Raw genomic sequence first — 17084 nt, 5'->3', positions numbered from 1 at the left:
AAAATAAATAAAATGAGGGGGGAAAAATAAGTATTCCCTGAATGAGAAGTACATTATTAAATTCCTCATGAAATTGGAGTTTACCTTTCTGAGCTGCAATATCAGCAAGTTATTAAGTGATGGTCCCACTTTTTTTCACCCTGGTTAGCACCTGGTAATGTTATTTGCTTCTGTTTTTCCTTCTGATTGGTATATGTGGCTCTGCCTCTAAGATTCCATATAACCACTTACAGCACAAAACAGGCCAGTTCGGCCCTACTAGTCCATGCCGTAACAAATTCCCACCCTCCTAGTCCCACTGACCAGCACCCGGTCCATACCCCTCCAGTCCTCTCCTCTCCATGTAACGATCCAGTCTTTCCTTAAATGTAACCAATGATCCCGCCTCGACCACGTCTGCCGGAAGCTCATTCCACATCCCTACCACCCTTTGCGTAAAGAAATTTCCCCTCATGTTCCCCTTATAATTTTCCCCCTTCAATCTTAAACCATGCCCTCTAGTTTGAATATCCCCCACTCTTAATTGAAAAAGCCTATCCACATTTACTCTGTCTGTCCCTTTTAAAACCTTAAACACCTCTATCAAGTCCCCCCTCAATCTTCTATGCTCCAGAGAAAAGAGCCCTAGTCTGCACAACCTTTCCCTGTAACACTCAAACCTTGAAATCCTGTCAACATTCTCGTGAACCTTCTCTGCACTCTCTCTATTTTGTTTATATCTTTCCTATAACTTGGTGACCAAAACTGTACGCAGTACTCCAAATTTGGCCTCACCAATGCCTTGTACAATTTCATCATAACCTCCCTACTCTTGAATTCAATACTCCATTCGGAGTATTTTTTCCTACTGTAATCCAACTATTTGCATTCAGAGCAGAAGTTTTTCCTGTGCTGGTTTTTTTCATCATTTATAATAGAGTGAGGAATTCATTCAAGTGATTTATACGTCTAAAGCCACAGAATTCTTCGTTAAACTTAACAGTACTGATTGTGAGTGTAAATATATGGTAATATTTGCTCGCTTTAATTGTTTTGGTCACGTTCAACACAAGGTGAACCTTTGTTTCGTGAACAGGATATTTAGTTTGATAGTTTATTTCATAATAATTGACAGCAATAAAGTTTTCTCAAAATAGTAAATTAATTGTGTATCGAGTTACTGAAGGTTCATTCACCAGTTGTACTGATTAATCCATGTGAGATCTGAAATAACAAACTTATCATCTCTGGTGCATTAGTGCAGCAATGCTATGTGATGGATCTTCCAGCAGTTATTGTCCTCGACAAATGTGGATTAGGTGCTAAGAAATATCCGAGGACCAATCTTGCACCTGCTCATTTCATTGAATATGAATATAATAATGAATTACATTGAATAATGGTAATTGCAATTGTTAAAGCTGTTTAAAATAATCTTATGCAAATGACCCATTTCCTAAGAATGCATAATCAATATAAATACAAGGCTTTCCTCCTTTGTAATTTAAAAAAGTAACATTATGATTTTGGCAGCTAGTTGTTCAAGTGGAAGAGCAGGCAGACCTTTTGCTAATATTGGTGTTTTGTCACTACCAAGATTGGCCACATTCCTTCTTTCCCACCCTTTGCAGCTATCAGGTTCAGAATCTTCTCCTCATTTTTACAGCTACTCAACTCTCCTCACCAAATCCCGGTTTTTTTTTTCGCCCAAGAGCACCATGTGACTTTGTCATCTTTCCTGCGAGGTAATATGTTCAGCTGTCACATAGAAAATGGTGCTGAGATATAGCTGAAAAAATCATCAATGCTTTTGTGGCCTCAGCATTTCTACTCTTTTATTCACAGTCACTCTCCATCTCTCACTAAGTGTATGTACTGAGGCCAAGGTGACCAATTCAATTTTGTGTTTATTTTTTTAAAAAAAGTTTTCATCATAAATATCATCATTAAAAGATTCTGTTGGTGGTTTTGACAGTGTATGAAATCACAGACTTGTTTAACCAAGCAGCATTAGTTTGCACCACTAGACTCAAATTATTTTAATTTATTATTGTCTGCCTTAAAAGAACTGACTGGAAAATTAAAGCCTAATCAGACTATGGGAAAAGTGAATTCAGTTGAACGATGAGCAAAGACCTGCAGAAAAGCTCTTGCTTTGTTTTGTGTATGGTATTTGCATGTATTATTCACTTTGCTGCCAAATTGTTCAAGGATTGTTTCAACTTGTGTGCAATTGTTTTCAACCTTTTGCTTGGGAATTTGCATGTTAACATTTCACAGAACGTCCCCTGAGAAGACTCCGTTCGTTGATGGAGTGGAAGCCAAAGAAGGCCAGTTTTCAAGTTGCTTTCAGTTTTGAAAACCAAAGCAAAATCACTTGCTCGTGCATAGAGGGTTTGCAGCCAATGAGCTTTCATCTGATGCTTTTGTGAATGAATAATATCTAATCAGCTTCTCTTGTCCAGATGATGACAATATGAAAACAGCTGTGAAAGTAGTTGTCATTGTGCCATCTAAACTAACGAACAGTGCTGCTACATGCTCGTGATCAATATTTATTTTGTTGGCCTTGTATAGCGCCATTGTGCAATATTCAACATGATTTTGGTGCATTTTCAGCTAAATGTACTGATGTTTGAAGCCGGAGCACAACTTGCACAAGGATCGATTTGATTGTTTCAAAACCATTTTGTATAAATGACTTGTTCAAATCTTTGGTGATAACAGTTTAAAATTGTATTCTTTAACTTAGTTTTAAAAGCATAAATATTCATAATGTTTTGCTGTAGTATAGTGCTCGTAACGTCGATTGAAATTCTTCAAATCAAATTCATTTTGTTGCTGAAAATGTTTGGTGTACCTGAGGTGCATTAATTTACAAAGTGCTTTCCTTCAACTGAAGGAGAATATGGTTTTGTCAAAAGGCACAAATAAATCTGACAGAATACTAGTTAATAATGGTTTCATCTCCTCCAGCAGTTAGCAGGATGGATGGTCACGAGGTAATCTAGTCGTACATTTCTTGCAACAAATAGTTCAAGTGCTTACTGAATTGTTTATAGTAGCTCAATATCTCAGCAAGCCCATTTGTGTGTCTGAAGAATTGCTAAAAATGTTTTAGTAGGAAAAAATGTACTTAATTCAAATGTGTCTTATCTGTTGGTGACTACAGCATTTATCTCCACTAAGTTTCTTCTTTATTTCTCTTATTTTGCATCTGATCATGTCTGTAGGAACCTGTTTATTCTTCCATTTACTCTCCTGCATTTTCTGCTGCCCATAAATTTCAGTGCATTGTGCATAGTAATCAGGTGAGCAATGGGTTTTCACCCTTTGCATGAGTTAAGATACACTCCCGCTAGAAAATGCTTTGGTTTCGTGGCACTCAGTTTGAACATCTGTTTGCAGGCTTTTTTGGCTTTTGAAATAATTGTGAAATTGAATGATATATTTAGATATTTTTCAATGAAAGCTATTAAATAATTACAGCAAGAGATTCTTACTATATTATGTAATACCAGCATTGTTTTAAGTTGCTTCATTTTTAGCATTGCTGTATAAATGTAAGAGTGTAACAAAATTTGGATCAGGGTGAAATTGAACCTACTAGGCTCTTTGAAAACTAAATTGAAACATTAGTTTTTTTTTGGTCAAATGCGAAATGTACATTTGTTTTCTCGTGTATGTATGCAGTCGTCATCAGAATATTTGAGCTCATCATTGCACAGTGGAAATGAGAGGCTGTTCCTTCAGCATTCTGAATTCCGTCTCTGGTCATTGAAGAAACATGCAACCAATCATTCCTCCAAAGTGAAATTTTTAGATGCTATAAATCTGGTGCATAGAAATTAAACTTCTCAACAATGTTAAGTCAACAAAAACTCAAGCCCTTAATTCATAAATTAAATAGATGGATTTGAAAATAAGAACACTTTTTTTACATTTGTGGAAGTGAGGAAAGTTGGTCAAGTGTTCATGATTTTGTACTTTTGTTGGATCTTGTCTCTCCTCTTTCTGCTACCCATTTGTGGCAACATCTTCCACAGTTCTTTTCCTTTCCTCTCTTTTTTTCTCTTTGAAGGCCATTCCTGATAATCCCAGAGAAGCAGGTCCTCAGCTCTTTGATGAACGCCATCCTTGGAGGTGGAAGGTGAAGGAATAGCCTTGGCAGTTCTGTGGGATTTTCTAATCTCATTTAAAAAAAAAGATTGTTTGCATGGCTATGCTTGTAACCAATACTAAATACTCTGACAACTGCAGAAAGATCTCTGCACAAAACTATAAATACTTGTTGTTTCTCTAAGTAAATCTCACTAGTGTATTTATTTTACACAAATACAATTCTGAAAGTACTTGTGTTTTCAGTCACAATGGCATGCTTTTGTCTATAGGATGTAGCAGTAGGTATCCCATTTTTTTCTTAACTTAAGCATGCACCATACCTAAAAACCACAAAACCCACCCATAGATGGATCCACATCATACAAGAGTCTGCTTAATTTATTCACTAGAGTCTTTTATCATTAATTACAAGAGATAGAAAAATAAAATCAGGAACAATAGCAAAAGTGAGCATTTGTAAAGTAACACAACGGTTAACAACTTGCAAGCGGTTGTAGTTATTGATGAACTAACTGAATTGTTAACTTTTGAATGTCCATAAGTGGATATTGTGTAGAAATATGTCACGAAGCTCTACATAATGTGTGCATATCAAATGATGTTAAGCAAACAATGGATGATGAGTTCAGGATGATTATAATGGTGGGGTGACCTCCGCTTACTCTCATACCAGGAGCAATGAACTTACTGCAAATCCATTTCTTTATTGTTAATTTGCCCCCATAAAGCCACAAAAAGATGCCCTATTAGGCTAGCACCTCTATCAAGACAAGAAAAGAAAGTGGAAGAGTGTATTATGAGAGGTATCGCATGTCTGTGGATCCTACCACTCCTGCGCCTATGTAACCTCTTGTCCAGTCCAGCAATTAACCCATTAGAGGCATCTGAATTGCCCTCCTGGTTCCAAACTCCTGAAATTGTCAGTGTCCGATACCTGATTCCCAGAAGCCAACTGTCAGCAGTCGATGTAAGTGTAAGGTCTTCAGCCAACAAGTCCTGCACTGGTCAGCTCTTATGGCTGTTGCCCTGACTGGTGAACTCCCACTCTGATGCTCTGCACAAATCCATTGCTTCCCTAGAGGCCATAACCTTTGAGTTGTGGGTTAATGAATGTGGGCCTGACACCATGGATCTTCAATGTTTCAAACCATATTTCGCCAGCCCTGCTCCACAGGTGATTTTTATTTAACCTGCACTGAGCCATTGGATGTAACAATGGGGCTTTAGGACCCTACAGAGGAGCACATGAAGACTGAGCCTCCTCCTCCTTCTGGATCTGCACCAGTGGTAGTGTTGCCTTTCTAGCAGATGGCAGCAGTGCCGGTCTTGATAACAACCCCCACATCTTTAGAATGAGGTGGAAACCCACATGGTCACAGGGAGAATGTGTAAACTCCACACAGCCAGCACCCAAGGTCTGGATTAAAATTAGGTCTCTGGCATTGAGACGGCAGCTTGACTAGCTTCTCTACTCTACATCTGGTACAACTAGATGATACTGCGTGAAGCGTGTGGGAGGGAGGAGAGAGAGAAGATTGGTGATGCAGGAGAAGTGACCCATGAACAAAGGAGAAAAGGCAGTGGAAGCAACAACAACATGGGTGCTGCTCAGAACTCCTGCAATGAGCTGTGGCAGGTTGCAATGGGCCTTCAAGATGGAAGAGATGAGCTGGAGGTAATGAACAGGGCTGAAATGACATAAGAGAAGAAGAATGCTGAGGGAGCACATCATAAGCTTCATAAATGAGAAGCTCAGTGGAGGGTAAAGTTGCTCAAGACTTTGTAGAGGGTAGGAAAAGATGTAGAGTTGAGCAGAAGTTGGGAAACAATAAAAAGGGGAAATAATGTTAGAAAAATGGGCAAGTTTGACAATGCAGAAGACTGATGTAGGTAATGATAAACAATGATCAGAAGAGACAGACAATGTAAAAGACAAAGGGTCTTTTTGTGAATACATGTAGCATTTGTAACATAGTAGATGAATTGAAGACCTAACTAGAAACAGGCATGATCTCATAGCCTATATGAGATATAATTGCAAAGCAACCAAGGTGGGAAACTGAATATCCAGAGTACTTAATATTTCAGAAAGGTGGGCAGAAAGTTAAAGGGGTGGCTCTAAACCTACAGGATGAGACTAGAGGTTTAGTGCAGTTGTGAGGATTAGATTGGAAGATCAAGATGTGGAATCATTTTGAGTGGAGATGAAAAAAGCAACAACAACAAAATAACTAAGAGTTTTCTATCATCTGAATAGTAGCAACAGGAGAGGAATGCAAGAAAATTATCAGAATATTGGGCCAAAGATCTCATAGCTCCAGTGACCTGGGTTCAATCCCGACTTTGGATGCTACTTATTGAAGAGTTTCCAGGTTCACCCTGTGACTGTATGGGTTTCTCCTCCAAGAGGGGTGGCTTTCTCTCACATCTCAGTGATGTAGTTGATAGGTTAATTGGTCTCTGGATATTGCCCCCAGAGTAGTTGGGTGGCAGGATAATTAGGAGAGGAGAGGGGGAAAAATGCAAGAGGACAAATCAGGTAAGTGTCGATGGGTACATGGTTCAATATTTATTGACGCAGTTGATGTGAAGGTGATATTTAAAAGATTGCAATAAATGAACTCTGTATAAATAGGAGTAAGGGTTGTCCAGTTGGACATGGTCAACAAGGTCATGGCTGATCTGGCTGTGGCTGAGATTTCCCCAAAGTCACTAATCTCTGGGAGAAGCAGTACCTCCTCATCTCTGTCTTAAATCTACTTAAATCCCAAAACGTATGTCCCACCACTGTCCATCTAGATGATTTACTGTAAAATCGTCAATGTGTTTCCTGGAAAGCAAGTCACGAAAAAATGATCTGATACATTTGCTGGTTTTTCCATCGTATTCTTTTTGAGGAAGAGATGTACTGCTTCAAAGGAAGCTGAAGATGGAAAAGCATTCAATGCTCTTTTGATTATTATTCTGGTGCAGTATTTAAACTACACATCAAACTTCTGGACATAATTAGCCTGTCTCCCATGTAAATTTGCCATAAAAACAGTCAAATTTGGATACATTATTTGAAATAATGGTGATACTACTTTATGAAAATTTACAGCTGTTTTTGCTGAGGCTTCAGTGCTCAAAGGGTTAATAACTGGCTCGTCTGATACAATTCGGAGATTGTATGCTTTGCAGATCACGATGAGCTTTCTCTCATCCTTGCTCTGCATTTCAAATCTTTTTGAGATTTGTCCTTTTTCTCTCAGATACTGTAACTTTCTCCTCACTGGTCTGTTAGGATGTTGTGTAAATGTATTTGATTTATAGTTTGATAGATAAAGCCAATTCACAAGGATGATCTGCCTAATAAATTCAACTACTAGGCATTCTAAATGTTTTGCTGCATTTTCGAATACACTTGTCTTGTATGTAATATTAAAAAATTATTATAATCCAAAATACAGTAATAGTTTACAATCACATGATGGCATTAGTTTTGATTTCCTTAATACAAAATAGAAAAGGGATGAAATCTTGCTGGGAATGTGTGATCAAAATTAAATAAATGTCCAACAATGGTCCATTTTTGACTGTTCATTTAGAATTCTTTAACACTGTCCCACATCTATGGTGGTAATTGTTGCAATTCTTTCTTGGGATATAAATGGGTTCCTGATCTCACCACATGATCAGCTTGACCCCCTTGAGATTTGAGAAAGCGAGGAACATTTTTAAGAGAGACTACTTGTACAGTAATGACCTACTTAAAAAAAGCCTCATTTTAGTCAGTAGATGACCAGGATTTTAAAGGGTGAGGAAAGATAAGTAGAGTTTAAGCAGATGAAAAATAAATGTTTAAAAACAATTAATTGAAATGAAGAGAATTGAACTTTTTTTTTTAAAACCATGCAACTGGGGTGGCACAGTGAACGTAGTAGTCAGCACAATGCTGTTACAGTACCTACAACCCGGGTTCAAATCCAACAGTGTAAGGAGTTTGTAAAGGTTCCATTATTGTCACATAATATTACATTTAGAATGTAGCATATATGAAAGTTTTTAACTTTGTCTACCGTATGGAAGACAGAGAGTCGCCACATTGTTCAGTTCCCCTCACAGAAATGCGCCCTCGCCCAGGACCAATCTCGTGACCCCTGGTTTAGAAGACCAGTGCTCTAACCACTGAGCTGTCGGAGCCTGTACATTCTCCCCACGTCTGTATAGGTTTAATCTGGATGCTCTGGTTTCCTTCCACCTTTCAAAAGCGTATGGGGGTGGGTGGGTTGCAGGTTAATCAGGGTATTTGGGCAGAGCGGGCTCGTGGGCCGGAAGGGCCTGTTACCATGTTTCATGTCTAAATTTAACATTTAATTTAAACTTTGGCTTTTGGTGCAGAAGCCCACTGCAGTCCCTAAAAAGGGTGAGTAATGATGTAATCTGACTAAAATATTTGTTGCCTCATCATACCTGTTAAAGTGTGCATTGTTTATTAGTTCCTTCTTGCTTCCCCATACTTGTAAGGTATATTAATGGTTAGCATTATATTATTGTATGGCAACAGAAATTATGTGCATTGATTTTTGTATTGAAAAGAACATTTTGTAGAAAACTATGTCCAAATGTGATTTATCAGGAGAGCTGACTCATTCCTGTTGAAATGCTATCTACTTCAGCTTGTACTCTTAAAATTAAGTTTATTTGGCAATTGATTTCTGCTCTTTCTCAAAGCTGATGTAGATATTAACAAATGTAAAAGCCGCTCGACTTGCATGGAACTGTGGCTCAGTTTATTAATGTTTTGCCAAAGAGTTGCTTTTGTGAAGCACTGCATTCTAATCAGTAATCAAATTGCATTCACAGTATCAAAAATAACACTGGAGATTTTGCTTCCTGAACACTTTTGGGTGTATTTTAAGGATCTTGTAGTGCTGCTCATGAGAATCGCCTTGCATTTTTTTCTATCATGTACTGTTATTTAGATGTAACCTATTTTGTGATTTCCTGTCATATATTAAGTCTGCTAGTACATTACCCACAAAGCGAGCTGTTTTGGTCGATCCAAGCATGCCTGGACATGCACTCAGTTCACTTGCTATACAAGTGTTGGCTTGGGCATGAGAATTAGATGCAGACAGGCTATAAAAGCAGTTCACATATACAGATGCTGTGCATTACATTGATATAGATGCACACGTTCTTCTGGCCATAGCATAGTGAATATATTTAACAATAGCATTTGTCTTCAGGAAGATTCAATACTGAACTGTCTCGTCAATGGCCCAACAGCTGCAATACTATATATTCTGCCTCGTTTTTGGCGAATATATGCTTAATTCAATAGAAGTTAATGTAATATTTCTCAAACTTCCTATGTGATGCAGCAAATCTGAAATTATCTGTGTTCAGGTTGAAGTTGTCTATTATAATCCCCATTTTTTCTTCTTTTGGAAAAATTTGTTGTCTGTTGTAATTAGCAATTATATGCTGCTGGCTGGGCCATTTTGTTACATCAACTGATGTTCCAAAAAAGTTGCGCTAATCAACAACCTAATTGCTTACTTTTAAGATTGTGATTATGCTCCACCCCCCGATCAAAGTATTAAAGATTTTCATGTACTTAACTCTGGTTCAGAAATATTCACATATGAAATCCATGTATATAATTAAGATATATAATGTATTCCATTAAATTCAAGTTTATTATCATCTGACTGTATATGTACAGCGCAACAAAACAGCATCTCTCCAGACCATGGTGCACACACATACACAGTACATAATGAGCACATAAATAATCAAACTAAGTACACATAAATATTTGCGATGATTAACACAGTAATAGCTTGCCTGAAAAAGCCACTAACCAACATGGCAGTCCTCATTTTAATGCTGGTCCACCACCTCCTTGTTGGTAGTGGGTTGAAGATGCTGTGCACTGGATGGAAAGGGTCTTCTATAATTCATTGATCCCTATTTAGGCAATTTTCCCAGTAAATAACCTCAGCTGTTCTACTAATTCGGTCTGATGCTTTGTAGCTACTGAACCACGCAATGATGCAACTAGACTGGACACTCATGTTTCTAACACTGCAGAATGGTTACATGTAAATGTATTTGCCATCTTCGATTTATAAACAAATATGGGTTTGTAAATACATTTTTCTTTTCTCTAAATGCCTCTGCAATGATTAAACCAGAGGGTAACAGGTGAAGTGGAGGCACAAATGACGATAGAAGAAAGGAAGCAGCTCATCACAGCGTGGGAAGAGGCCTGGAAGGCCCGGGGCAGAGGAGCGTGCAATGATTCCACTCAGTTTACTGTGGCAGGAAGGATGGTAAAGAAAGGTCAGTTTCTTCCACATATTCTAATGAAGGATTTTGGAACTCTTTTTGCTGTTATAATGAGGGAAGTTTGGGCAAGGCATCTGCTTTTTGCATTAAGACAAAGAAATGTTTTTTACTCAATGTATCCATTTCTCATAACTCATATTATTGTTTCTTAAATTCTTTCAAATTTATTTCCATTGCTCTGTAAAAATAAGATTAATCTTGATTACTATTTCTTCTTCCTTCACCATGATATAGAAGAAAGTTATTTGGCCCATCTACTCCAAACCAGCTTTCAGAGCATCTCATAATCCCATTTCCCACATATTTCCCTTTAACTTGTTCTCTCTCACATGTCGTCAACTCCATCATCAATTCCATTACCCCACCACTACTAGGAAGAATGTACGATCATCAATTCACCTACCAAACACCATGTCTTTGGGATGTGGGAGAAAGCCAGAGCACCTGGTTGCTGTTATGCTTGTCCTTTCAATAAGAACAACTTTGTATGGGTTTCACACTCAGCCAATTTTATTTTGACCATCTCCAGCTGGCACTTCCGAGCCTCCAACCAAAACCACTTGTGGTTTGTGCCTGATCGTGTGCATTGCATGCTGGGAAATGTAGTTCTTAGTTACACCGTTCATAGCCACACATCTTTACCCTTTTAGAAAAAAAACCCAAAAAACACAATATCTACAAAACAAAAGTATCTGTATTCCTGATAGTGTTCTCACAGATTTTCCCTGTACATTCACTCAGCTTTGTCCAGAATTACATACAAAATCACAGCTTACAAGAAAAACAGAATGTGATCTGCCAATATGACTAGTGTATATAAAAATTACAATAGGGTTTCTACAAAAAAAAATTTCATATCGCTACTAAAACCTGGCAAGTTATAGACCTCCAATAAATAAAATAAGGGAAATTAAGTCAGGTTGATAGAAAGATTAATTGCAACAGTCTAGAATGGGTGTCTTGTGCTTTGCCCCCTGTTGTCCTGTGCCCAGGCTGTTGTGCCGACAGGTATCTGGGCATCCAGTACATTCACTTCCTGGTTACCGTGGTATTTCCATTGGTCCTGGTCTTTGACTTGGACAATCTGTTCTGGAGCCTCCAGGTTGATGCAATCACAAAGAAGGCTCGCCAGTGGCTATATTTTGTGAGGTGTCTGAGGAGATTCCGTATGTCACCGAAGACTCTCGGAAACTTCTACAGGGGTACTGTGGGAGAGCGTTCTGCCAATTCTCAGGACAAGAATAAACTCCAGAGGATTGTTAACTTGGCCTGCGACATCACAGGCACCAGACTTCACTCCATCAAGGACATCTACAAGAGGCGATGTCTTAAAAATGCAGCCTCTATCCTCAAAGACCCCCTCCAACCAGGTCATGCCCTCTTCACTCTACCACCATCAGGGAAAATATGTAGGAGCCTAAAGACGAACACTCAGTGGCACAAGGACAGCTTCTTCCCCGCTGTCATCAGATTCCTGAATAATCAATGAGCCAAAGACACTGCCTTACTTTTTGGGCACTATTTTTTTAATATAGTAATGTTGTAAGATGGTTATAATATGAATGTTGGCTCTACGATGCTGCCACAAAACATTGCATTTCATGACTTGTTCATGGTAATAAATTCTAATTCTGACTTGAAGGAGAAATGTTTGATAAGCTTCCGAGGGAAGCTTAAAGAGCTGTCACTCACATTAGATAGGTCATAGTGGAAGTGACTAAAGCCTGGTTTCTTCTGCTTGTGTTTCTTCTTGAAGAAAAAATTTGTTCCATTTTGGAGAAAGCCAACTTTGTGATCCTTTAAGCTACTCATTTCAAGTGCTCCCATTGACCCTGTTTCAGAGTCGACATCATCTACCGATGGACGTTCTGAAATATCAGATGCAACAGCCTCGCCCAAGTGCTGGGTGATTAGCTTCTGAATCTCTGGCTCCAAGTCTTTTACAGTAATTTCTTTAATTTCCTTCTCTATTCATTTCTCTCTGTGGATATTTTCAGTTGCTCTCATTAATTCTTTTAGCTTCCTGATATCCAGATCATGCTGGTCATATATCTGTTGGATTTTCTTAGTGTGTTTCTGGTCCATTGTTCCACATTTTTTATTTAACCCCTTCTTGCCATTTATGAATTGATTATAACCATATAACCACTTATAGCACAGAACAGGCCAGTTCGGCCTTACTAGTCCATGCTGTAACAAATCCCCACCCTCCTAGTCCCATTGACCAGCACCCGGTCCATACCCCTCTAGTCCCCTCCTATCCATGTAACGATCCAGTCTTTCCTTAAATGTAACCAATGATCCCGCCTCGACCACGTCTGCCGGAAGCTCATTCCACATCCCCACCACCCTCTGCGTAAAGAAATTTCCCCTCATGTTCCCCTTATAATTTTCCCCCTTCAATCTTAAACCATGTCCTCTAGTTTGAATCTCCCCCACTCTTAATTGAAAAAGCCTATCCACATTTACTCTGTCTGTCCCTTTTAAAACCTTAAACACCTCTATCAAGTCCCCCCTCAATCTTCTATGCTCCAGAGAAAAAAGCCCTAGTCTGCACAACCTTTCCCTGTAACTCAAAACTTGAAATCCTGTCAACATTCTTGTGAACCTTCTCTGTACTCTTTCTATTTTGTTTATATCTTTCCTATAATTTGGTGACCAAAACTGTATACAGTACTCCAAATTTGGCCTCACCAATGCCTTGTACAATTTCATCATAACCTCCCTACTCTTGAATTCAATACTCCGATTTATGAAGGCCAACATTCCAAATGCCTTCTTCACCACACCATCTACCTGAGTATCAGCCTTGAGGGTACTATTTACCATCACTCCTAAATCCCTTTGTTGCTCTGCACATCTCAATAGCCTACCATTTAATGCATATGACCTATTTAGATTTGCCTTTACAAAATGTAACACCTCACACTTATCTGTATTAAATTCCATCAGCCATTTCTCAGCCCACATCTCCAGCCTTCCTAAATCACCTTTTAATCTACGGGAATCTTCCTCACTGTCCACAACACCACCAATCTTTGTATCATCCGCAAACTTGCTTATCCAATTCTCCACCCCTACTTCCAGATCGTTAATATAAATAACAAACAATAGTGGACCCAGGACCGATCCCTGAGGAACTCCACTAGTCACTGGCCTCTAATTGGACAAACAATTTTCCACCACTACTCTCTGACACCTCCTATCCAACCATTGCTGAATCCATTGCACTACCTCCTTATTTATACCTAATGCCTCCACCTTTTTTCCTAACCTCCTGTGGGGATTAATGAATCTCAGATGCCGCTGGTTGTTTCGTAATGCTCCTTCTGCATTCTTAATCGTTGGCTCATTACCGTTTCAGTTTCCTTCATGTGACGCACAGTTAATTCCCTTTGGTGAGCCATAGCAACGGTACACTCCTCTTCACATTCCAGTTTTAACCTGATCATTGAGCTGGTCACCACAGTAGCCATAACTAAAGCCTACACCAGGTGCGCCTATTCCTCTTCCAATAATAAACCATGTCTGGGTGCCATTGAAGTACAGGATATTAGGCGCTCTTGCTCAGAGTTCTCCATCTCATCAAGGAAATTCACAATGCTTTTCTGCTTTGCTTCAGACAATCCAAGGCAATCCAAAGCCTATTCAATTTGCCCTAGCTTCTCCAAGTTGTCCGCTGCCAGAGATGTTGCATTGCCATCCTCCTCTTGTTCCAATTGTTCAATTAAATACTTTGCACCTCAAAGCTGAGTGATCAATTTAGTCTTTTCAGCTGTGTGCAGATCCTTCATTTTCTCCTGCTCCTGATAACATTCATCTAGTTGCTTTTGCAGGGCTTCCTCCTTTTCACTGATCATCTGGGTCCAGTGTTCCTTATGGACATGAATCATGTCCTTGCCATGCTGTAGAAGATTTTCTTGCCTCTTCACTCATTTTTGAAGACCCCCTCATGGAATTAGCATCATTTCTATTCCACCGTAGGGCTTTACCCTTAGCCCTCTCTGAAGAGTATCTGCATTTTCTTCTTTGTCTCTGCAAAGTTCGATAGATGGTAACTAGCTCTGATATTTTGATCTGTAGTTACCCAAGCTCCACTTCATCCTCCAAAACTGGTTGGAAGATGGATCCCGACTAAGCCCCTGCAGAGTCTTCTGTCTCACTTTCAAAATCTGATGATGGATCAAAAATGGGACCAGAGGTTTGATAATCTGCGTCAATTTGATTAAGTGATTCTTGAAGCAGTTTGAGCAAGTGACTCCTTTGATAATGACAAGAAAAGTGATTCTTTTGAAGAAGCTGAAATAAAGGTTCCATTGATGGAACATGAAGTTGAGGTTTCTAAGCAAAAGATTGCATCTCAGTCTTCTGGCCTGCAGCCTTCTATTGTGAATCCACGAAGAATTCCCTCCATTTCTTCATCTATTTCTTGGTATTCCAAGAAATACACCAGTATTCCAATTTTGCACTTTGCAAAATGATTCTTCTTTCCACATTTATAGCAGGACTTTCCATGGACAGGACACATCTTTGGAATATGTCCGCCTCCACACCTGCTGCATTTGCTGTTTATCACTTTGCTTTATTGTTGCTTTGGAAAACTCCTGGAGCTCTGCTTATCTCTTTTCACTGCATGCACTGTTAAGTCCATCTTTTGCAGCTTCTTAATTGTTGTGTCCATCTTGTGCAGCTCCTTAGCTTGTGCTCATGTGGTCTCTGCATGGTCACAGCCTTTTCCAGAGTCAAATCTTTGTTTCATGCAACAGTTCTTCTCTAATTCCATTATCTGGGATGGTTAAAGTTCATATCTTGTTTCTGGTCACAGGAGAAAAACTTGAATCTCTTAAGCGTGGCATTTTTACTTGGAACAAAATACTCCTCAAATCTTGTCATTAGTGTCCAACGTGAAAGCTGCCGTATCATTTTGAAATCTGTTACAGATATCCAAGGCATTTTCACCCATCTTTTCTTTTTCTTTGGCTTGGTTTCGCGGACAAAGATTTATGGAGGGTGTAAAAGTCCACGTCAGCTGCAGGCTCGTTTGTGGCTGACAAGTCCGATGCGGGACAGGCAGACACGGTTGCAGCGGCTGCAGGGGAAAATTGGTTGGTTGGGGTTGGGTGTTGGGTTTTTCCTCCTTTGCCTTTTGTCAGTGAGGTGGGCTCTGCGGTCTTCTTCAAAGGAGGTTGCTGCCCGCCAAACTGTGAGGCGCCAAGATGCACGGTTTTAGGCGATATCAGCCCACTGGCGGTGGTCAATGTGGCAGGCACCAAGAGATTTCTTTAGGCAGTCCTTGTACCTTTTCTTTGGTGCAGCTCTGTCACGGGGGCCAGTGAAGAGCTCGCCATATAACACGATCTTGGGAAGGCAATGGTCCTCCATTCTCCATCACTTGCAGAAATATAGACACTTTCTGTTTTCCATCAGTCTCTCCCATTCCACCAGCATCTAAATAAATGTTGAATCGCTGTTTGATGCATTTCCAATTATTGGCTAAATTACTGGTAAACTGCATTGGGGTGGGAGGACTTGTCTCGTTATCTTTTCTTCTTTAATCACTACACACTTCTGACATGTTGTGCTTGTTCTTTCAATAAGAACAATTTTGTGTGGGTTTCACACTTAGCAGACTTTATTTTTCAATGTGCTGCTTTCACCACAGACAGCTGCAACTTGCGAGCCTCCAACCAAAACCACTTCCGGTTTATGCCCGACCTTGGACATTGCACGCTGGGAAATATAGTTCTTATTTACGCAACACAGTTGCAACTCATGCAATCACAGGCAGAACACGCAAACTCTACTGGGAAGGCAGCAGTCACGATGCAGTTTGGGCCATTGGTTCCAGCTGACAGCAGTAACTTTGTGGAAAGAATTCATTTTTCCTTGTTTCTACCTGTGCCTCTTTATATTGTTGCTCCTCAGTTTGCAGAAATCTCCAGGGGAAAAAAAAATGACTTTCACCTTTATTATCGCAAATATTCCCAACATCTTCCCTCCAAAGGTTTTAAATGTCAAATTGCCCTGGTCTTTTCTCAGACCTCACATCATCCTATTTCATCTCTAAACTGTCTCTGGGATTTAATAGTATCTCCATGTCCCTCTGACCAAGCTCAACACAACATTTGATCTTTTTAAAACTTGATCTTTTCTGAGCTGTGTAACACAATCTTGGCTATTGTTCTGGGCATTCAATGTCGACTAGAAATGCTGCATGGCAGGTTTGTTTAAATTGGTGGATTACTTCTACATAAAAGGTTGACAATACTTTGCTGTAAGTGGTGGGGTGGGGGGGGGGGAATATCTTTTTGTGTAAGTTTATGTGCCTGTTTTGCCTTTCATCAACATTTACCAATTGACCTAAAGTATTGATGCTTTGCATTAATAAAGATTTATTTTTAATTTGCTCTTGGCATGAGATGTTGGGCTGGTATTTGTACTCTTGTAACAATCCAGTAATATCTTAAATACATGACCCATATTATTGTATCTCATGCATGTCATTAGGTCAGCTTTGCACTTGTATCCAGGATATATCAAGTTATTCTATTACAGAAAAACCATTTCCAAAAGTCTTGTTTGTTGGTTAATGTATTTATTGCAATGAGAACTGCTGTTATCTCAAATGCTGCACTGCTCAGAATGTT

At 39.3% G+C, this 17084-nt stretch overlaps 1 protein-coding gene across 3 annotated transcripts in view; it reads left to right on the top strand.

Annotated features, from left to right (window-relative positions):
* The window catches only part of svila (supervillin a), a 241297-nt gene that overhangs the window by 160275 nt on the left and 63938 nt on the right, over positions 1-17084 (top strand). For all 3 annotated transcript variants that reach the window (XM_069914482.1, XM_069914483.1, XM_069914484.1), the window contains exons 19-21: positions 3213-3290; positions 4061-4129; positions 10284-10431. In XM_069914482.1, the coding sequence (XP_069770583.1) occupies positions 3213-3290; positions 4061-4129; positions 10284-10431 (295 nt within the window). The remainder of the gene's footprint in view (positions 1-3212; positions 3291-4060; positions 4130-10283; positions 10432-17084) is intronic.

The sequence above is a fragment of the Narcine bancroftii genome, chromosome 1 (genome assembly GCF_036971445.1).
Source record: "Narcine bancroftii isolate sNarBan1 chromosome 1, sNarBan1.hap1, whole genome shotgun sequence".
Lineage (NCBI taxonomy): Eukaryota > Metazoa > Chordata > Chondrichthyes > Torpediniformes > Narcinidae > Narcine > Narcine bancroftii.
Note: the sequence above shows the minus strand (reverse complement) of the source record. Positions and strands in the feature narration are given on the sequence as shown.